Source organism: Sorex araneus, chromosome 4 (genome assembly GCF_027595985.1).
Source record: "Sorex araneus isolate mSorAra2 chromosome 4, mSorAra2.pri, whole genome shotgun sequence".
Taxonomy (NCBI): Eukaryota; Metazoa; Chordata; class Mammalia; order Eulipotyphla; family Soricidae; genus Sorex; species Sorex araneus.
The window spans coordinates 76,870,402-76,892,798 of NC_073305.1; the positions used below are offsets into that span (position 1 = coordinate 76,870,402).

The 22,397-nt window shown below is 52.0% G+C and overlaps 1 protein-coding gene across 3 annotated transcripts in view; it reads left to right on the plus strand.

Moving 5' to 3' along the window:
- UBR2 (ubiquitin protein ligase E3 component n-recognin 2) overlaps positions 1 to 21,283 on the plus strand; it is a 110,993-nt gene extending 89,710 nt beyond the window's left edge. For all 3 annotated transcript variants that reach the window (XM_004605799.2, XM_055137272.1, XM_055137273.1), the window contains exons 34-47: positions 261 to 339; positions 3,419 to 3,567; positions 4,319 to 4,374; positions 5,772 to 5,868; positions 6,584 to 6,651; positions 8,394 to 8,529; positions 9,013 to 9,103; positions 9,929 to 10,059; positions 11,000 to 11,108; positions 13,610 to 13,666; positions 15,149 to 15,226; positions 16,323 to 16,493; positions 18,314 to 18,415; positions 19,113 to 21,283. In XM_004605799.2, the coding sequence (XP_004605856.1) occupies positions 261 to 339; positions 3,419 to 3,567; positions 4,319 to 4,374; positions 5,772 to 5,868; positions 6,584 to 6,651; positions 8,394 to 8,529; positions 9,013 to 9,103; positions 9,929 to 10,059; positions 11,000 to 11,108; positions 13,610 to 13,666; positions 15,149 to 15,226; positions 16,323 to 16,493; positions 18,314 to 18,415; positions 19,113 to 19,254 (1,466 nt within the window). In that variant the 3' untranslated portion in view covers positions 19,255 to 21,283. The remainder of the gene's footprint in view (positions 1 to 260; positions 340 to 3,418; positions 3,568 to 4,318; positions 4,375 to 5,771; positions 5,869 to 6,583; positions 6,652 to 8,393; positions 8,530 to 9,012; positions 9,104 to 9,928; positions 10,060 to 10,999; positions 11,109 to 13,609; positions 13,667 to 15,148; positions 15,227 to 16,322; positions 16,494 to 18,313; positions 18,416 to 19,112) is intronic.
- The last annotated feature ends 1,114 nt before the right edge of the window (positions 21,284 to 22,397 follow it).

Here is a 22,397-nt window from a genome sequence, read left to right on the forward strand (position 1 = left end):
GTCTGGCTTTCCTGGGCCCGCGGCCGCCACCTCACCTTCCCTCCCTCCCTGGCTGTGGTCTAGTGGCCCTACCCTTGGGGCACGGCCTCGCTGGCTGGGCCAGCTCAGCCCACTCGTGGCATGAGTGTCGTGCCGGGTTTTGGTGACGGGGACTGTTGCTGTCACTTTCCGGCCTCTCTGCCCTAAAGCCAGCCTGAGCTCTGTGACTGGACTCCGGAGGCGCGGCCCGAGAGTAACAGTGCTCGTGCTTGCTTCTCCAGGTGCGGCCTCTCCGAAGCACGCGGGGAGTCCAGGGGCCAGGCAGCTCCCGGAAGGATTTCGGCCTGATTTCCATCCTAAGTGAGTATATTCTCTGACTCCTTTTGAATCTTGGCTATTGAAGAACTCACTTGCAGTTAGGTCACGCTAAGGGGCAAAATGTTACAGGACAGCGGTCTTGAATTCTCGGTGTGAAGGTTGCATGACCTTTGAGGTGGGGCCTCCCAGGGGGCCGTTCCTTGCAGCTCCTGCTCTGCAGGGGATTGCCTGGGCCACCCCAGTGATGCTCAGGGACCCCTCTGGCTTCCCTGGACATGCTCAGGGGTGCCAGGGTTAGAACCGGGGTCAGCAGCTTGCAAGATGCACCTTAACCCTTGTACTATCTCTCCAGCCCCTCATTCATAATATGATCTTTATCGTGGGTAACACTGTAGCACTGTTGTCCTGTTCATCAATTTGCTCGGGCACCAGTAACGTCTCCATTATGAGACTTGTTACTATTTTTGGCATATCGGATACACCACGGGTAGCTTGCCAGGCTCTGCCATGCAGGCGGGATACTCTTCGGTAGCTTGCCAGGTTCTTCAAGAGGGACGGAGGAATCGAACCCTAGTTGGCTGCATGCAAGGCAAACGCTCTACCCGCTGTGCTATCGCTATCACTCCAGTATTAATAAATATACCATCCAAAAGTAACCGTTCTGGGGCTGGAGCAATAGCACAGCAGGTAGGGCATTTGCCTTGCACGCAGCCAACCGGGGTTCGATTCCCAGCATCCCATATGGTCCCCTGAGCACCGCCAGGAGTAATTCCTGAGTGCATGAGCCAGGAGTAACCCCTGGTGTGTAACATCACCCGGTGTGACCCAAAAAGAAAATAAAAAAAGTAACCGTTCAGCCCCTGACTTTATAGTTCTGAGTACTGCCCCATTAGCCTGTTACTAACCTAAGATCAAAATCAGCATATGTTTAGGGGACAGACAGACAGCAGGGTTAGGTGCCTGCCTAGCATGCAGCCGATGGGTTTGATGTTTCCCCCACTGTGCACCGACAGGTGTGCCCCCAGAAAAGAACAAAAAAACGCAGAGTATTTTCAATACTCGCAGCCTGCAGCTAGTAAGTTACAAAGCACAGCTTAGATTCTCTAGAGAGATGACTTGGGACTGCTGCTCATTGGCTGGGTTGCTTTGTGCAAATTGCTGGCTCTCTCTGTACATTGATTTCCTGACCTGTCGGGTATGGGAAACAGTCTCTACCTAATACGTGTAAATGCAGATAAAGTGGCAAGATCCATTTTAAACTACCTGGAAGCTATGCGTTACTCATAAAATTCATCATTGAACTCAGTAAGAGTGGTCCTAGGAGGCATAGATGGAGAAGTCCTGTATCCGCTCTTCCTCTGCATCGTCTCCGTGCTCGCCTGCCCTGTCCTGTCACTTTGTTTCTGCTGCTAGTCACTTGCTTGTTTCTCTTGAACACTCTTGACTCACTGTCTCTGGATTTGTCGTGTCTAAACCCTGTCTCTTTCTGATGAACGGTGGTCGAGGATTCTGCTCCTGCCCCTGCCCTACCCACAGCTTCTCGCCAGCCTCCCAGTACCATTATTCATGACTTTGCGTGGATGGTCCAGGGATGGAACTCCGTGCCAAGCACTTGCCTTTTTTTGTGTGAGGACCTGGGTTCCATCCCCAACACAAACACACACACACACACACACACACACACACACACACACACATATAAAACATTCTTTAAATTAAATCAGTCATCTTTTTACATTGATTGTTTCCACTGATCTAAGTCACATATTACCACGGTATTCCGTTCTTCGCCTTCCCTTCCATAATAATCACCTTGCAGTTTCTGCTTTCCTGTGAGCGAGTGTTAGTTTTTGCTTCCTGAGTGCCACAGTGGGGTCCTCAGAGGCCCAGCAGCAGCTGTCCTAAGGGCCCGGTGGCCCTGCCCCACTGACTACCCCTGAAGCTGCCCGTGGCCTCAGACCTCTTGGTCCCTGCATCTGCTCTTCCGGCATCTGGTTGACGCCTTTGCCCCCTTTGGGAATCCCTAAGAACAGTGCCCAGTGTTAGATTTTCCTGTCTAAAAAGACCTTTATCCACATACTCGATAAGGGTTTGGGTATGGAATTAGGAACTTGATGTAATAATTCATTGGATTGTAAAGACGTTGTTTTTGTTTTCTTTAACTGTTTGGGGACCACACTCCCTAAATACTCGTGTGTGTATGTGTATGTGTGTTGTGGGGGCGGAGGTCCTGGCAATGCTCAGGAATGTGCAGTTTCAGAAATCACATTCTGAAGGTCTTGGATGCAAAGGTCATGCCCCGGCCCATCCAGCTCTCTCTCTGGCATTTATTTAAAGCCCTTCTGATTTCTGTTCCTTAGTAACGTACTACTTCTGGAAACCCTTCTGAACTCCCCGCTGTGTGAATCTTCATTCATTCTGATCTATTTTCAGTAGACTCTTAATCTGAAGATTCATAACCATTAGTTCTAAGTGCGTGTGTGTGTGTGTGTGTTTCTTAGCTAGTTTTCTCTTCCCTTTTTCTGTCCTGTAAGACAATCCTACTATCAGATTGTGGATCTCCTGATGGTCCTTTCCTAATGTGTCTAAGTGTTCTGCTTTCTGGGGCTCTCTCTTCCCTTTGCTCTTTTTGTCCCTGCTAGTTCCCTCGGCTTCTCCAGTAAGATCTGGGTTTCGGATTGGGCCTTGAGTGACTGTGAGGCCCTTGACTCTGAGCCTCACAGAGGGATGCTCAGGCCCCTCCAGTCTTTACTTGGGACCCCAAATGTCGGTGTGGATATTGGCTAATCCCTGAGGGTTCTTCACTCTGGAAATTAAATTCTGATGTGCAGTGGGTGTTGTTGGTGTTTCCAGATGGGGGAAGCGATCACGGGTCCCCAGCTCTGTATGCAGACTTGACCCTAATAACTCATGTTTCACCTCTGTGCCTCATCCCTGCTGACCCATCCAGACCACCCCTCCCCTGGCAGCCACCATTTACCTGCCACTGGTCACACCTTGGCAGACAACTGCCTTGGCTGATTGGTTCAGTTTCAGTGTAGCAGGTAGCGAGTAAGAAACGGATCCATTTACCTCATGTCAGTACATTGTCCTTGAACTCATCTCTGCTCACCCCCTTCAGGAACCCCTATTCCGAGAGCATAAGAGAAATGCTGACGACGTTTGGAACTGCTGCGTACAAAGTGGGCCTAAAGGTTCACCCCAACGAGGAGGACCCCCGCGTGCCCATCATGTGTTGGGGCAGTTGTGCCTACACCATCCAAAGCATAGGTGAGAGATTCCATGGCATGTCTCTGTCATGCCACAAACATACACAGGCCTGGAGCACGCATAGGGACCTGCAGTTAAGCTGGGCCGTATGCCTTGAAGTGAGGCGTGTGGCGTACAGACAAGATGTTGGATTGATAATGCTTAGCCACAGCAATGGAGGACTCATTTTCAGGATAGTTCCAGCTCGGGGTCTGTTGAAGGAATGGAGGGGATTGGGCCAGGGGCGGGGGCGGGTCTCTATCCCCCCACCACCACCTTCTCCCTCTTTGGTTTTTGGGCCGTGCTCGTGGTGCTGGGGGCTTCCCCGACTCTGTGATCTGTGCTCCCAAAAGTGCTCCCAGCCCGCCCACAGGTAGTGCTCGCCCTCCAGTCTTCGGAGCCCTTTCCCTCCCCCTGTTTCTACTTTTTATCTGGAGTGAGTTCTTGAGAAATGAATTAAAAGATTTTGAAGTCTGGGGGCTGGAGAGATAGCACAGCGGGTAGGGCGTTTGCCTTGCATGCGGCCGGCCCGGGTTCAAATCCCAGCATCCCATATGGTCCCCTGAGCATGGCCAGGAGTAATTCCTGAGTGCAGAGCCAGGAGTAACCCCTGTGCATTGCCAGGTGTGACCCAAAAAGCAAAAAAAAAAAAAAAAAAAGATTTTGAAGTCCGACAACATTGTACATTCTGCAGAATGTTTTTTTTTCCACTTTTTTGTTCTAAAATAAGCATAACATAAACTTTACCATCTTAATCATTTTTCATCTGCAGAAAGAATTTTAAGTGATGAAGAGAAACCCTTGTTTGGCCCTTTGCCTTGCAGACTGGTAAGTCCCTTGTTGACTCAGTTCACAGAAGGTTGGAAATCAAATGGCCCTGCTTTTTGTCAGCCTTAAAATCTTAAAATGTTTATTGAAGCCTAGATTCACTTCTCTCTACTTAAAATCAATTTTCTGTTACTGAAGAAGCAGTATTTGTTGCTTTGGGTTTTTATGATTTTTCTCTTAATAGATCTAAGTTTGAAATTTTAATGCTTTAGTTGGAATTACAGAAGTGAGCACAGAAGCCGGAGCAATAGGACAGCGGGGAGGGCGTTTGCCTTGCACACAGCAGAGCCAGGTTCTATCCCCAGCATCCCATATGGTCCTCCAAGCATCACCAGGAGTGATTCCTGAGTGCAAAGCCAGGAGTAACCCCTGAGCATTGCAGGGTGTGGGAAAATCAAAGAATCAGATTCTGTAACTTCACTTATTCAGAATCGCCTGGGGAGCTTTTCAAAAGCTTGATCCTACCAAAAGCCTAAGAGGTTCTGGAGGTGGTTTCCAGGCATGAATGTTTCTGAGAAGCTTTCCAGAAGCCAGACTTGAGAACCAGGAAGTGGAAGTCACTGCATTGTCTTCCATAGAGTCTTTTTTAAGTAATTCAAAGAGAAATAGCAGAAAGTACCTGTCTTGTGTGGCCCAGCTTGGGCCGAGATTACTCCTTCTCAACAACAGTTGCATCTCCGGGCAGGCAGCTCAAGGCAAGGGCCTGAGGGAGCGGGCTATCTGGGCTCCCCTGGCAGTGCTCAGGGATACCCCACCCCACCCCCCACAGAGAAGCATTGTCCCCCAATGCTGGGGGACTCTGGTTGACCGCGTGCAAGGTAGGCTTCTCGCCCCTCTCTCCAGCATTGCCGTAATGGCTTTTGGTGGCTGCAGACAATCTATTTGTGTGACCAATTTCTTGCACGTCATTTTCCCAGCATTTGGAATATTGCCCACGTTGTAGAGTGCGTCTCTAACAGTAGGAAACACTTCAGGTTTCCTGGGTCTGGTATCTGGTTGCTGTCCAGCCAGTGCTCTGTCCTGTCCATTTCAGCAGGGCACTAACAGGATGGGGGCTGGAGAGGGCTTTGTCCCTTCCATCGAACAATTAACTCAGTTCTGCTCCTTGTCGGAGCTTTGTCAATCCAGGTGTCAAGAAATTCTGTTTCATCCCACTAAGAGAGTTTTCTTTGAACCTAATCTGGCTGTGCCTCAAGCAAGCATTTCTTTCTCTTTTTTGGGGGGCGGAGAGGGGCACACCCAGTGATGCTCAGGGATCACTCCTGGCAGTGCTCAGGGGACCAGATGGGATGCCGGGATTTATCCCAGGTCAGCCACGTGCATAGCCTGCTATGCTGTTGTCCCCAGCCAGCATTTCTGAAGGAAGAACAGGCCCACAGGTGCCGTTTCTCTTGCAGGATGACTGTCTCAGGTCACTCACCAGGTTTGCTGCAGCTCATTGGACTGTGACATCACTCCCAGTGGTCCAGGGGCACTTCTGTAAACTTTTTGCATGTGAGTATTCTATGGACTACATGTCTGGCAGTTTATCTTTATAATTTTGGCTTTCAGTGTGTGGCCTCACCATTGTGAAACGAATTATTTTGGTTTTACTGTTACTCTTGCATTTAAATCTAGCTTATACAGTCACACAGCTCTTGAGGAAAGAGATTTCAACTAGATTATAAAGGGGATTTTTCTTTTTATCTGTTTGTTTTTAAATTTTGTTTCATTGAGGCCACACCCAGCAGGGCTTGGGGATATCAGGGCCACCCCATTGGTGCCTGGGATTGAACTCGGGTCTTGTACCTGCCAGGCCTGTGCTCTCCCTTCGGATCCATGGCCCTGACCCCGGGATCCTATGTGTATATTTTAGAGAAACTGGGGACCAGGGGCTGGAGCAACAGCACAGCAGGTAGGGCGTTTGCCTTGCACGAGGCCAACTGGGTTCGATTCCCAGCATCCCATATGGCCCCCCAGCACCGCCAGGGGTAATTCCTGAGTGCAGAGCCAGGAGTAAACCCTGTGCATCGCTGGGTGTGACCCAAAAAGAAAAGAAAAAAAAAAGAAATTGGGAGCCAGATAGATGGTGCATCAGGCAAGGGGCTTGCCTCGCATTCCATCCCCGGCACCTCAGATGGTGGTCCCCTGATCAGTATCAGCCAAAAAAGAGAGAAATGAAATACTCCCGTAGGCCTGCGAGTGTGCTAACATCTGTTTCTTTAACCAGCGTTGGTTCCCGATGGCAGCCATGGAGACCTCCCGTGCATATTAGACATCGACATGTTTCACTTACTGGTAGGTCCTCGCCGCCCGTGTCGGAGAGTGTCGGTCACGTGCACGCTGGTGCTGGCCTTGCTGACTGGGGCGGGCACAGGAGGAGCAGCCTGTTTCCCTCCCCCCTCAGTGTTTGTGTGCCGAGGAGCCTCCAAAGAGAAAAGGCTCCCGGGAACCTCGTCGAGAGGCGCGGCAAGTGCAGCCCTGCCTCCCTGACCCGGGTCTGGGCCTCCGGCCTGACTGGCCCCATGCTGCTTCCCTGTGAGAGACCCCAGCAGCGCTGGCCCCCTGACGGACTGTCCACCTGGGGGCTCAACCAGCTTGGCCTGGGCTTCATGTGGGGGGCCATGTTCAGTCCCTGACAGCTCATGGGCCTGTGAGCGTTGCCGGCACCAAGCCCACCCACCCCCTCCCCACCGCCTCCGCGCTCCAGGACACCCACTGTCCCCTTGGTTCTGACAGCAGTGGCGATGTTTCCTTCCAGTGGGGATGCACAGTGGCCTGAGCGCCAGCCACGGGGTCACCCCCAGCCCCCACCCACTCACTCAGCACTCCTAGTTCTGTCGTGTGGGCCATGGGTCTGTCCTTTGCGACTGCTTGGCTCCGTCTCTATCCCACCAATGAGTGGCATTGTCCCATATTTGTCCTCCTCCTTCCACCTTCGTCCAACTCTGGGGTCACAGCAAACTATGTGATTCCATGTTTTCTCAACCACGGCGCCTCGACCTGCTCCTGAGATGTGGATGGGCATCTAAGTGGTCTCCGCATCCCGACAACTAACCACTGCAGTCAACATAGGCACGCGTGTATGTCTTCAGAGGAACGTTTTTGTGTGTTGGGGCATCAGTGCCAAGAAGAGTCATTGAATCACAGGGAAATCCGAATCTTACTTTGTTGAGACCCACTTCAGCCTTTGGGTATCGGACTCTGTGCATCCTGCATCTCTGTGATCCAGAACTCTTGCTTTCCACTGTTGTTTAGAAATGAGCTATTATTGTTGGGTCTGGAGCATTAATAGCACACCGGGTAGGGCGTTTGCCTTGCACGAGGCTGACCCAGGTTCAACTCCCAACATCCCATATGGCCCCCTGAGCATTGCCAGGAGTAATTCCTGAGTGCAGAGCCAGGAGTAACCCTTGTGCATCGCCAGGTGTGACCCAAAAAGCAAAAAAAAGAAAGAAAGAAAGAAATGAGCTATTATTGCTATCATGGGGGAATCACCGGGCAGAGGTTTAGTGCCTGTCAAGACACCTGCAGCTTGGGCCAAAGCGATAGCACAGCAGGTAGGACATTTGCCTTGCACATGGCCGACCCAGATTCGATTCCCGGCATCCTATATGGTCCCCCAAGCACTGCCAGGAGTAAGTCCTGAGTGCAGAGCCAGGAGCAACCCCTGAGCATCTCCGGGTGTGACCCAAAAAGAAAAAAAAAAAAAAAAAGGCACTTGCATCTCCTGCACAGTCACTTTGTTCAGCCGGTCTTTGTGGAACATCTCGTGTGTGCCCTTTGGGATGAGATGAGAAGCCGGAGAAGTAGTCCAGCAGCTGAGGCCCTTGGCTGGGTCTGAGGGTCCCCCAAGCCTGTCAGGAGTGATCCCTGAGCACTGCCAGTTGTGGCCCCAAAACAAAAAAAGAATAAAGATGAAGGCCTAAGCTCGGAAAGGGGTGAGCATGTAAGGCAGAAATGAGTTTTGCTGTGAAAGGTGAGGCAATCTCTCTTTCTCTGTCTCTCCCTCTCTCTCTCTCTCTCTCTCTGGTACCCAGGTGAGCTTGGTGCTGGCGTTCCCTGCTTTGCAGTGTCAGGATTTTTCAGGGATCAGCCTTGGCACTGGGGATCTTCACATTTTTCATCTGGTTACTATGGCACACATCATTCAGATTTTACTTACCTCGTGTACAGGTGAGTAACTTATTGGTTTTTTGTCAACTTATTGAAGGAATCAGGTAATTCCTTTTTAAGTTTAACTAGAAGTCTTCCTGGAGGAAAAGGGGCTTGCATAAGAATAAATTATAATTAGGATAATGGGGCTTTTTTTCTTTCACCTATCTTCCTGTGAAATATTTTGGAATAAATGCCTTTTTCCTGTTAAAGCCCTCCAACCTGGTGGCTGTGTTTGCTTACTTTTTTATTGTGTAAGTCTCTGAGCATCCCCAGAGGCTGCGTTGTGGGTGATTCTAGCCATGGCGTGCTGAAGCGCATTGGCTGCTTCTCCCAACGCCTGCTGGCCCCTGTTCTGGTGGCACCGTGCTGTGCCCACACACCCAGGATGCATGATCTGGGTCTCTCTCCAGAGCATGGCCACCTCACGTGTGATTGACTCTGCGTGTCGCGGTCAGGCCATGAATACTCGAATTCAACGTCTAACATTTCCGTGTCCTTCAGAAGTGAACGGTATGGATCAAGAAAATCCTGCTGGCGAAGAAGAATTAGCAGTTCTTGCTCTGTATAAAACACTGCACCAGTATACAGGAAGGTGAGGTGGTGATTTTACATACTAGCTCTCCGTTCCCCTCCCAAAAACATGTTGGCGATAGCACAAGAAAAGAATTCACTTGTTTTTTCAAGAGAAATTGCTTTATGTTGGGATGTTCAGAAAAGAATACACAGGCCTGATCTGCTGGGCTCTTTCAATGTAATTTTTCCACTGGGTTGCGAGCAGCAGTCACTGTCCCCATCCCCCGTCACCTTCCTCAGGGAGGCTGGTGCCAGCTTGCGCCTGCTAAGCCCCTAAGGGCTTCACGGCCACTTAAGTATTTGCTGACCGGGGCCAAGTTTGGCTCAGATTGTGGCAGATGTATTTCAGAATAGGACAATTCCAGAGTAAATCACACCTGGGTGGTGTTCCAGAAAAGCATGTTCATGTTAAAGTTCCTGTGACAGCTGTCACAAGACAGTTTGCCAGAATATTTACCTGCTAGCCCAAGATTCTGAATCATGCGGTTGTTTAAGTTTTCAAGTGGTTCCTTTTTGTAGCTCTATTTGTACAAGTTTTGTTTTCTTTGGGGGCCACACCCTGTGGTGCTCAGGGGTTCCTCCTGGTCTATGCTCAGGAATCACTTCTGGTGGGGCTCAGAGGACCGTAGGGGGGTGCCGGGGGTTGAACTCCGGTCAGCTGCATGCAAGGCAAGTGCCCTCTGCTCTGTACCGTGGTTCTGGTCCTGTGTTTTACAAATTTTCCCTGGAAGCGGGGCCCTGTGTTCCTGGGGTCTTCCCCTCAGGGCTCGCCATCACTTCCAGATGGCGGTTCTCTCTTTGACCCTCCTCGCAGATTTCTGAGTTCCCTATTTCTCTCTTACAGTGCCTTGAAAGAAATGCCCTCTGGCTGGCATCTGTGGAAGAATGTCAGAGCTGGAATCCTGCCTTTCTTGAAGTGTTCAGCTTTGTTTTTTCATTACTTAAATGGAGTTCCTGCTCCACCAGAAATTCAAGGTAATTTCTTTTCTTTTTTTCTCTTTTTTTCTGCCAGTTTGCAAGCCCATACAGACAAGCGTTCAAAGTAGGTGTTTTGTTTTGTTTTGTTTCCTGGTGGGGTGCAGTTAGACCCATCCAGCCATGCTCAGGGCTTACTCCTGGCTCTGTGCTCAGGGTTCACTCCTGGCAGGACTTGAGAGATCATATGGGGTGCCAGGGATTGAACCCGGGTCAGCTGCATGCAAGGCAAGCACCCTAAACCCTGTACTCTGTCCCTGGTTCCCAAAATATGCTCTTTATTACGGAGTCACATCCCCAGCCCAGGGCCACATTTTTCTTCTTTTTTTGAAAATATAGAAAACACACAGTCTTTCACTTCTGCAGTTTAAAGCAGAGGTGATTTAGGAAAAATTAAAAGTGCTAAAGGCTTGGAACATTGACTGTTGGTCACATAATTGACTGTGGTGGTAAAGACTGGATAAAAATACACGCTTCTGTCTCAGACTTTATATGGATCTTAGTGATTGTGCTATTGACATACATAAAATTATTCTGGTTTTGCAGTCCAAGTTTAAAATGATTATATTCTCATTAATGATTCAGTGACCTTGTTACGTGATTAAAATGACTTTAGATTTTTAAAAGTAAAGCGTGGTGATTCCACAGCCTTTTTTTCCTCTCTCCTCTGGTTTGGTTTGGTTTGGGGGCCACCCTGGTGTGGAGGGTCACTCCTGGTGTTGTTCAGGGGGGACGAACTTGGGGCTTCTGTCTGCAGAGCTTGGCTCCAGCCTGTGAACCACCACCAGGCCCAGTTTCAGGTGCTTGGCTGGGGTGGGAGGTGCTTATAGGTGATACTGGGGGGCCCCTCATACACTACTGCTTATTCACATTTGGAATAGAAACTGGAGAATCTGCTCCTGGTTCTTGTAAACATCGCTCTTTTCCTCTCCATTTGCAGTGTCTGGAACAAGCCATTTTGAACATTTATGTACTTACCTTTCCCTGCCAAACAACCTTTTTTGCCTTTTTCAAGAAAATAGTGACATAATGAATTCACTGATCGAAAGGTAATGACTTACATGTTTCTACCTTTGTAGTGAATAGTTATGTATGAAACCAAATTCTGATTTGTTGCCGTGTGTTGCAGACTACTCAGATAGCCTGGCAGGACTCGGTATAATTCAGACAGTAAAGATTCACTCTTCAAACAGTTAAGAATTATACCTTTTCAGTAAGGAGTTTGCCAAAGTGGTGAATCACTTAAGCAGATTTGTATGGAAGGAGTGTCATGATAAAGATGTTTATTTCCAGGGCCAGAGCAGTAGCACAGCGGATAGAGCACTTGCCTCGCTGGGTCAACCCAGGTTCGATCCCCAGCATCCCATTTGGTCCCCTGAGCATAGCTGGGTGTAACCCAAAAACTTCAAAAAGGATGTGTTTTTCCTCAGATGTCCTGGGTTGTTGAGGTGTCTGTCTCCGTTTCATAGATTTCTGGAAAAGACACAACTTCCAGCATTATTTACTCCAGTACTTTAAATTTCAGAAAATGGGTCTAGAGAAACTAATCTATAAATAATAGATTTAAGATTAATATATGACTGATTTTTGTTTTGGGGTCACACTCAGTGATGCTCAGGGCTTACTCCTGGCTCTGCACTCAGGGATCACTCCTAGCAGGACTCAGGGGACTATATGGCTTACCGGGGATTGAGCCCGGGACAGCCCTGTGCAAGGCGAGGGTCCTTTACCTGCTGTACTATCTTTCCAGTCAAATATGACTGTTCTACCCACAGAAGGAGAGTAATTATTTATATATCACATCTGTTGAGAAACTGATTCTGAGCATATTGTATATATTCCTACATCCAAACATTTTCTTGTAATTTGAACAAAAGGACTTGTTCAAGGAAGACATACAAATGGCTAAAAAAAATCTTAAGCATCACTGATCATTTCCTAATGAACATGCAACTTTAGTGCAACTTAAAACAATAGTGTCATGGATACTATTTCATATACATTTATTTGGGGTCTGGAGTCAGAAAGACAGGCCAGAATAACAAGTTTGGGTGGGAATACTGAGAAATTGGCATCACGGCGCATTGCTGGTAGAGGCAAAAAATAGTGTGGCCACTCAGAAGAAGATGGTATGGCAGTCTCTCAAAATAATAGAGCAGTTCTGCTTCCTTGATATGTTATTGCAAAAGAGATGCAAGAAGGGTCCCAACAGATATGTAATCATGTTCTCAGCAGCATTATTTTTCATATTTGCAAGGTAGAAACAGCCAAATATCCATCAGCAAATAAATAAGCAAAATGTGGCATGTACAACAGTGAAATAGTATGCAATCTTAGCAAGGAATATAAAGTTGACATATGCTGTAATGTATGTTAGAAGTTGAACCATAAACTATTTTGCTAAATGGAGTAAGTCAGTCATGAAAGAACAAATACTGTATGTTTTCATCTGTGAGTTAGCTGGAGCTAACAGTTTAGAGAGACAAAGATAGAATGGTCATTACCAGTTGCTGGGATAAGGAATCAGTGGACTGACTAATGCTTAGTAAGTCGTGTTTCAGTTGGATGATGTTGCCCAGACAGGAAGAGAAACCATAGAAATAAAGACCGTTAAAATGGTGAATTACAAGCTGGAGCGATAGCACAGTGGGGAGGGTGTTTGTCTTGCACTCGGCCAACCCGGGTTCAATTCCCAGCATCCCATATGGTCCGGTCCCTTGAGCACCACCAGGAGTGATTCCTGAATGCAGAGCCAGGAGTAACCCCTGAGCATCGCCGGGTTGAGCCAAAAAAAAGGGGGGGGGGATTAGAGCCAGAGAGATAAGAGAGATAGAACAACAGCTGAGGCACTTGCCTTGCACATGGCCGACCCAGGTTCAGTCCCTAACATATGATCCCCTGAGCACTTTCAGGAGTAAATCCTGAGCGTGGAACCTGGAGTAAGCCCTGAGTACCGCCAGGTGTGCTGCACACACCCCCTACAAAAAAAAATTAAATAAGCTAGGCTGGAGAGATAGTACAGCAGGTAGGGCACTTGCCTAGAGCACTTGCCTTGCACTCAGCCAAGCCAGGCTTGAACCCCAACACCCCATATGGACCCACTGAGCTCCACGAGCAGTGATTCCTGAATGCAAAGCCAGGAGTAAGCCAGGTGGGCCCCAGAAAAAGAAAGGAGAAGTTGTGTAATATGTTTTTTACCATGGTTCCAAAAATTAATAATTGTATGTAATTGTTTTAGCTCCAGATTATATGAATTTGTTCTTAATACAGATTGTTTTTCCCAGTCTCCAAATTAATAACATATAGTCACAAGTTTAATATATGAAATATTGCTTTTAGACAATCACAAATTCTATTCTCCTAATTTTAAAAGTTGCAGGCAAATTATGGTATTCTTCCAAGCTTCTTTTGATGAGGTAAATTATATATTAATTAAACCAAAAAGATTTTTTTTATCTTACTGGATTTGGGGGTGGTGAGGGGGAGGAATTCTAGTTCTGGCCCTTCAAAAGTAAAAAGAAAATGTCTTTGTCTTCCATTTATTTTAAAGTTGGTGTCATAATGCTGAAGTCAAAAGATTTCTAGATGGTGAAAGAAATGCTATAAGGTAAGTTAAAAATTGTCACACACAGAAGAGTTGTCTGTTGTGTGGGGTAGAAGGGAACGTATCGGGGGGTAAGAGACGCCCGAAGTACAGAGACGAGAGACAGGAGAGCTGCTGTCTTCTGGGAGCCTCAGGGCAGGGAGAGTCAGTGAACTAGGACAGCGGTCGTGGACAGCGCCCTCGGTGACATGTGGGGCACGCATGGTATCCTAAGTTACATGTGGACACACACGGCACCCACAGTGACATGTGGGACACGCACAGCACCCACAGTGACAAGTGGGACACGCATGGCGCCCTCAGTGACATGTGGGACACGCACGGCACCCACAGTGACATGTGGGACACACACGGCACCCACAGTGACATGTGGGACACACACGGCACCCACAGTGACATGTGGGACACGCACCTCACCCTCAGTGACATGTGGGACTCTCACCGCACCCTCAGTGACATGTGAGACACACACTTCACCCTCAGTGACATGTGGGACACACACTGCACCCTCAGTGACATGTGGGACACGCACGGCACCCTCAGTGACGTGTGGGACATGCACTTGCCCTCTCAGCCATGGTGCTGTTAGCAGGGCGTTGGCCTTGCAGGCTGTGGACCTGGGTTCCATCCCCAGCACCACATATAGTCCCCAGCATGGCCAGGAGTGACCTCAGAACAAATGAAACAGCAACAAGAGCAGCGGGAAGGGGCTGGAGTTCTGGGGCAGCGGGAGGATGCTAGCCTGGGCTTGAACCTCACCACCACAGCAGTCCCCCGGGGCCAGGACTCAGCCTCAGCACTGCAGGGTACCCCGCTCCCCCGCCCCCTCAAAGGAGCCCAGAGCAAATGAGAGCGCTGGAGACAGCATGGCAGCAGCCCTGGCTCAGGGAATCATTAGTCACTCTGGAAGGAGGCGACGGGTGGAGGTTCAGCTCTGGGCTTGTCCTGAAGCAGTGGAGGAGGGCCCAGAGGGAGGGGGTGGCTGGGGGCAACTTGAGGGCAGTGGGTGGCGGGGGTGGGGGGGTCCAAGAGCAGATAAGTGTTTGGGGCCAGAGTGGTGGCACAGGGGGTAGGATGTTTGCCTTTCATGCAGCTGACCTAGGTTCGATCCCTGGCATCCCAGATGGCCCCTGAGCACTGCCCTGCCCGCTGTAGCATGGCTGCATGCCCTTGCCCTGGTTGGGAACTCTTTCTTTTTTTTTTTCTTTTTGGGTCACACCCAGTGATGCACAGGGGTTACTCCTGGCTCATGCACTCGGGAATTACCCCTGGCGGTGCTCGGGGGACCATATGGGATGCTGGGAATTGAACCCTGGTTGGCCACATGCAAGGCAAGCGCCCTACCCGCTGTGCTATCGCTCCAGCCCCTAGTTGGAAACTCTTTAAGTAATGCATCTCGGGCAGTGATGAGTCTGCCCCACGGTTCTAACTTGCTCTTTCAGTAACTGGGCAGCTGTGGCCATTGACTTTGTTTTTGTTTTTCAGGTATCCAAGAGAATCCAACAGGCTAATAGAGCTTCCGGAAGATTACAGCAGCCTGATTAACCAAGCATCTAATTTCTCGTAAGTATTAAGCCTTTGCTAGGACTGAAAACATATCTCCACACAGGATTGGAGGGATTCTGTTCTGATTGATTTGGGCAGCCAGGCAAGGGCCTCGGGGGCCCTTTCCACTCCCCGCCTGCCTCAGGCATCCTCCCGAGAGGAAAGAGGGTGAAGGGGACACGCGTGACGCCCGTGGGCTTCTCTGTTGCACTCTCAAGGCACAAGGTCCGAGTGGCATACACCATGTTAGCACCATGTTATCACCATGTTAGCGCGTGTGGACACTCCAGGGCTCAACAGTGGTGTGGGAAGGGCGCTGGCTGCACCATTGAAGCCAGTTTTGAATCGTCAAATGACGCTTCTAATACTGTGCATATTCCATCTTTTTTTTCTTTTTCTTTTTCTTTTTCTTTTTTGTTCTTTCTGGGTCACACCCAGCGATGCTCAGGGGTTATTCCTGGCTTTGCACTCAGGAATTACCCCTGGCGGTGCTCAGGGGACCATATGGGAGGCCAGGGATCAAACCCGGGTCTGCCACATGCAAGACCACCCACTGTGCTATCGCTCTTCCCCTATTTTTCATTTCTTTTGACATGAACTCTACATCTTTTTCATTGAACATTATAAGATCATAAATGTTGACATATGTAAAAATCCATACTTTTTTCCACCTTTAGTATTTTGTTATATAAAATATGTAAAATATAAAATATAAGACTTACCTTTTTTCTCCTGTTTGAGGACTTTATCTTTTTTTTCCTTCTTTTGTTTGTGGTTTGGTTTTCAGGTCACCCTCGGTGATGCTCAGGGGTTCCTCCTGGCTCTGCACTCAGGAATCTCTCCTGGCAGTGCTTGGGGGACCATGTGGGTTCTGGGGATGGAACCTAGGTGGGCCGCGTGCATGGCAGGCGCCTTCCCCGCGGCCCTGTCACTCCGGCCCTGTAGACCCTGTCTTTCCTCCAGCCTGTCCGTGGAGTGTCTCCAGCATGTGGGGTGGGGCAGGGGGATGTCCGGGGGCGATATTCCCTCTGTCCTGTTCTAGAAACCGTTTTCTGGGCCCATGGCGCTGTGCGTGGGTGCCGAGCAGTGACGTGTGCCCTCTCTGTCCCTGGAGGTGCCCCAAGTCGGGCGGTGACAAGAGCAGAGCCCCGACGCTGTGCCTGGTGTGTGGGACGGTGCTGTGCTCGCAGAGCTACTGCTGCCAGACGGAGCTGGAGGGAGAGGACGTGGGCGCCTGCACGGCCCACACCTACGCGTGCGGCTCCGGAGTGGGCATCTTTCTGAGGTGAGCGGGCTCGAGAGTCCCCTGAGCGTGTCCCGTGCCCGCGGAGCAGCAAGGAGCGCTCACTCCCGCCGTCGGGCTCGCCCCTGCGCCTTCTTCAGGCCCCGTCCTCCTCATGTCATTCTCCCAGAGGGCCTCGATTTTCTTACCTTTTTTGGGGGGGGGAGTGTTGTTTGGGTTTGAGGCCACACCTGGCAGTGCTCCAGGTTTACTCCTGGTGGTGGGGGCCCTCTGGGGGGCTGGGGTTGAACCCGGGTCTGCCGCGTGCAGGACGCGCACCCGACTCCTGTCTCCCCGGCCCCTGCACTCAGTTTTGTGCTCGGCTTGGCTGACGGCAGTGCCGTGTGTCTAGCGCTCTCGCACGGGGCACGGAGACCCCCGTCCCCCGCTGAGCGGGCGAGGGCTCTGCCGCTGGGGGGCTCATTTCCTATTGAGGGAAGCGGAGGATCGGCAAGACTGGAGTGAGAAAGGGAGGGGCAGCCGGGATGGTGCCTCTCGCGTGGGCTAGAGCCACAGCAGGAGGCAGGGACCCCCAGAACGCGCCAGGTGGCGGGCAGGGCACCGGAGCTGGAGGCGCGAGCCCCCTCGTGAGCAGGACTACCACTCACTTGCCTCAGATTTTTCAGTGTCACTTTTAAGACGGGTCAGAGCAATCTTAGAGCAGGAAGGGTATTTGCCTTGCATGTGGCCGACCTGGGTTTGGTCCCCACCACGCATGTGGTCCCTGAGCCCACCAGGAGTCCTCCCTGAGCACCACCGGGGTGGCCGTCAACAAATGGTAAATAAGATTCTTAGACTGGAGGAAGAGGACAGCAGAGAGGACACTTGCTTTGCCTAAAACAGACCTGGGTTCGACCCCCAACGCCCCTTATAGTCCTCCAAGCCCCACCAGGAGTGAGGCCTGAGCACCCCAGGCGTCTCTCCCCACACCCCACTCTCCCCATATTCCCCCCCTCAAAATAAGTAGGAAATACACGGGGCTGCCCCTGGCACAGACAACACAGAGCCGGGTCCTGGGGAGCAGCTCGGGCCTGGAGGGGGCGTGGGAGGCAGAGGGGAGACGAGAGGTGCCCTCTGTGTCCTCTTCCTGGGGTGCCGAGGACTGAACCCTCCCTGCCGTGCCGTCGCTCTCACCTGCTCCCAGCCACTGGGGTTGACTCCCACAGCCCCCTCCACTCAGCACCAGGCAGATGCCAGGGCCTCAGGGGCCTCTTTCTCTCGTGTGTGCTTTGGGGCCACACCCCAAGTTGCTCAGGGCTTTCTCCTGACTCTGCGCTCAGGAATCACTCCTGGCAGTGCTCCGGGGACCATGTGGAATGCCAGGGATCAAACTTGGGTCTTCCACGTGCAAAGCAGCCCTGACTGCTGTACTATCACTCTTTCGCCCTTCTTGCCAATGTGTGTGTGTGTGTGTGTGTGTGTGTGTGTGTGTGTGTGTGCGCTCGCACATGCAATGGCTGGGGGGGAGTGGGCGGCAAGAAGCAAGAAAGCTGTTATTGAAACTTATTTGGAAAGCCACAAGGGGAGAGACCGGGAGAAGCGTGTGCCGAGGAGGGAACACGGGCTTCTCCGGAGCAGAAACAGGCGAGCCGGGAGAGACGAGCGAGCGAGACTCAGGGAGAGCCGGGCTTGACGCGCCCTCTGGCCGATTCAGACCCAGTCACATGGGCCGTTGGTTGCCTGCCAGCCGGGCGTGGGTGCTGCGCTTCACCTAGAGGGTCTCCGCTGAGAGAGCCAGTTCACGCTGGAGTTCTCTGGAACCTCGCCCCTGCGGGTGTTGAGGCGCCCGCACTTTGGGGCTTAGAGCTGGCCTGTCTCTGCAGAGTGCGCGAGTGCCAGGTGCTGTTCCTGGCGGGCAGGACCAAAGGCTGTTTCTACTCTCCCCCGTACCTGGACGACTACGGCGAGACGGACCAGGGGCTCAGGTAAGGCCCTGCCTGCGCTGGGGGCGGCGGCGGGAGAGGAGAAATTCATCAGAGATGGGCCCGTCCGGTTTTGTAAGAGCCCGGAGGGCCCCGAGGCAGAGAGTGACACGTGTCCCCGAGGCCTGTGGCACCTCTCCCTGCTGGTTTCATTGCTGGAGCGAGTAAAGCGCCCGCTCAGGCGCCGCCGTCGGAAAGCCCACGGCATCTGTCGTGGCCGGAGGTGCAGGGCGTGACCCGTGTGGACACGCCCAGGCACACCCTGCGCCTCTGTGCCCCTGGAAGTCGTGGTCCTTTGGCTGCTGCTTCCTGAGGAGCAGGTGGCGGAGAGGTGTCCGGGGGACACTCTCCGAACCTTCTCCCCGCTGTGGTTTCCTCCCCGCCGCCCCTTTGACTTTCACGTTTCAGCCACAGAATAATAAACAGGTAGTTTCTGCCCCCGCCCCGCCCTTTGGCCAGGCTGGGTAGGTGGGCATGGGGCCCTGCCCATTTCCCCTCGCCCTCCAGTGCTCAGTCCCCTTTGGCTGTTCTCCCAGACCTCCAGGTCGAGCATCTTCAGTCACAGTCGCCATGAAAAGGCAGATTTTGCCGCCAGTCTAAAAAATCCCATCCCTGGTGACTTCCCGCCCGGGGCCGGGGCGGGGGGTGGGGGTGGGCTCGAGGGCGAGGAGGCCAGGCCCTGAACACCGTCTCTCCGCAGGCGGGGCAACCCTCTGCACCTGTGTGCAGAGCGCTTCCGGAAGATCCAGCGGCTCTGGCAGCAGCACAGCATCACAGAGGAGATCGGGCACGCCCAGGAGGCGAACCAGACCCTGGTGGGCATCGACTGGCAGCACCTGTAGCTGCCCGCCAGCCCTGGTGGGCACCTGGATTCGCGTGGCCCACTTGGCTTTTCGAGAAAAGGAATAGGAAGTTGTTCCACCGGAATTGGAAATAAACTCTTCGTGTCAGCTTTCTCTCCCCAGTTTAATCTTTCTAGTGTCCTGGCTCCAGGCCAGAGGGACTCACCTTCCGTCAGCAGCTCCCGCACACCGTGGACCGTGGCCCCGGGACATGACTCGCGGTTCTTAGGGTCCGGTGTGAGCATCTGCAGAGCTGGACGCAGCCCGTCTCCCGACCTCACGCTGAGCACTGGGACAGCAAGCAAAGCCGTTGGGCCTGGCGGGGCTGAACCCCCGTCCTCTCAGTGACTGCACACGCTGGGGCTCGGACCCTCCCTCCAGAGCTCCGTGGCCCTGCACGGGCACTTCGAGTCTCCACAGGACTAGAGGAAGCTGCCGGCGATGGCAGCAGGAGGCGGCTCCTCCCGTGCTCCGCAGAGCTGTCAAGGGGCCTTTGTTTCCCTTTCTGGCAAGACTTTTGACTTTGAGAGAGAAAACAAAAAACAAAAAAATAACTTTAAAGGGCTTTTTGGAAACTTAAAGAGTATCCTACTTTTTCAGATGATATATTCTCGTACTTCGCGGGCTAGAGAGTGTGTCTCGCCGGAGCGTGTCCGCCTGTAGAATCCACAGCAGCAAAAAAAGAAAAGGCAAGAGCAGTGCGTCTCTGGGGTCCCCAGCACAGGGTCTGTGGAGTGTTGCTGTGTGCACTGCACCCCACTCTCTCCTCTCCAGGCCCCCTGGCGTCCTGCAGCGCCGCCCACCTGCAGGCCAGCCGCTGGCTCTCCGAGCACTGACCGAGAGCTTAATGGATCGTGGGCGGCACGAACAGTGAGCCGCCCTCGGTCAAACCAAGGGGCGAACAGAAAACTCGTGGCTGGTTTTTTGTTTATTTTTCTTATTTTTTTGCCTGTGAAATGAATGACCCTTGCAGACTGCAGTGGGCTTCTGACCGCATGGGACAGCCAGGGCCCCGTGCTCCAGGAGACGGGCAGAAACCCAGACTTCAGTCTAAAGGCGACGTCAGGCGGGAGATGTAGCACAAGCCTCACACGTGAAAGACCAGGTTCCAGCACCCCGCAAGCCCCTGAACCGCTGTCCGTGCTGGCCCCTCCCTGGGCAGCACCCGCACCCAGCTCAGCCCCACGCGTCCCGGCTTCCAGGCCTTTCTTTGGTCTGTAATATCTGCCAGGTGAGACTCCAAAAACAGCAGCAAAAAGAGATCTGTCTGATTCAGTGTTTATTTTGGCCTTTGTCACATGCTCCTCCTAGCTTGGAAGAGAGAGAGAGAGAGAGAGAGAGAGAGGAGAGAGGAGAGAGAGTGTGTGTGTGTGCACGCGCGCGCTCACGCACTTACACAAGTGTGAGTATATGAGTGTGCATGTGAGAGAGAGGTGTGTGTGTGTGTGTGTGTGTGTGTGTGTGTACACGCGTGCACGTGCCCATTGCTAGAAATTGAACCCAGGGCCTCATGTTGGCAAGTTCTCTGGCTCGGCCCCACCCCACCCCCAGCTTGGGGTTGTGCTCCTTCTCTGGCCTTTCCCCATCTGTTCCCCAATGCCACAAGCAGGTTTCTCCTCTGTGGATTATAAACATGGAAATGATTATTTTACTGGAGCCCCCAGGCCTCGCTTCCTAGAAGTCTGGAGTTCGCAGAGCATGTCCCTGGCCCCCAGCCTCTGCCATATCAGGAGTCAGAAAGATGAATTCCCATATGGCGGGGCGTCTGCCCTGCCCTGCTGGGGGCCGCATCGAGCCCCATGTCTTCCCTATCAAACGAATCATCGTAGCCTCATGATTTGATCCGCATGGATTATGTTTATTGTAGAAATGTTTATATAACTTGCTTTTCCATATCAGGGAAATCATTATCTGTTTAATAAATTGGCTATTAACTTTAATATCTGTGGACAACTTGTAAAATTGGGAATGTACCATATGTAAAAAGTTTAAAGAGATCCAAATAAATGTTCTTGATGTTGACACTACAGGATCTGCCTCCACCCTCTTCCTCTTTTGCCCCCCCCCCCGCGGCACTGCTGTGGACGTGTCCTCCTCTGTCACCTTGCCGCCAGTAAAGCGGGGCACCTATCCCGGCTTGAGCTTAAGGAGCTTAGAGTCTCAGTGTCGGTCACATCCCAGCGACCTTGCAGAGACACTGCTCTGCATGCCCAGTGATTCCATCGCAGCGTCACTGATAGGACACCGTAGCCTCTCTGACCCTCCTCCTGGGGGACGGGGCACTGGGGAGTGTCCCAGACCTCAGGCATGGGCCAACAGAATGCCCGGTGTCCCCAGCGTTGAGACCTGCGGCCAGGTCCTCCTTCCCTGGCGCTCCACACTTGCTTGCCACACACCTCAGCACTCTGAGAAGTGACGCATGGGGCCAGAGCCCTAACATAGCGGACGGGATGCTTGCCTTGCACACGGCCGGCCCAGGTTCAATCCCCGGCACCCCCGATGGTCCTCCGAGCCTGCTGGGATCCCTGAGCCCAGAGCCCGGAGTAAGTTCTGAGCACAGCTGGGTGTTGGCCCAAAGACTGAAGAAGATCTGATTTCTGTATTTCCGAGGAACGCATTGCCTATTCAGGCTCCTCCATGCTGTCCCATATCCTTGGGAAGAGGCTGGACAGAGGAATGAGCAGTTGGTCCAGTGCCTGGTGTTGCCCAGCACTGCATGGTCCCCAGAGCACCACTGGGTGTGACCCCAAAATAAAAATCCTCTTGAGAGCACCTGCCTCGGAGAGCAAGGTCTGTGCTGTGGACTCCAGCCTGCTATTGGCAACCTGCCCCCAGCCGCCTCCCTTCCCCAGCCTTGTTCTCATCCAGTTTGTTTTACAAAAAGAAAAGGCCTCCCTTTGGGCTGTACAGTTTTTATGCATCTTTTTTTGGGGGGGTCACACCCGGCGATGCACAGGGGTTACTCCTGGCTCATGCACTCAGGAATTACTCCTGGCGGTGCTCAGGGGACCATATGGGATGCTGGGATTCGAACCCAGGTTGGCCACGTGCAAGGCAAACACCCTACCCGCTGTACTAGTACTCCAGCCCCTATGCATCTTTTTGCTCATTTTTCTTGGGCCACCTCTGATGGTGCTCTGGGG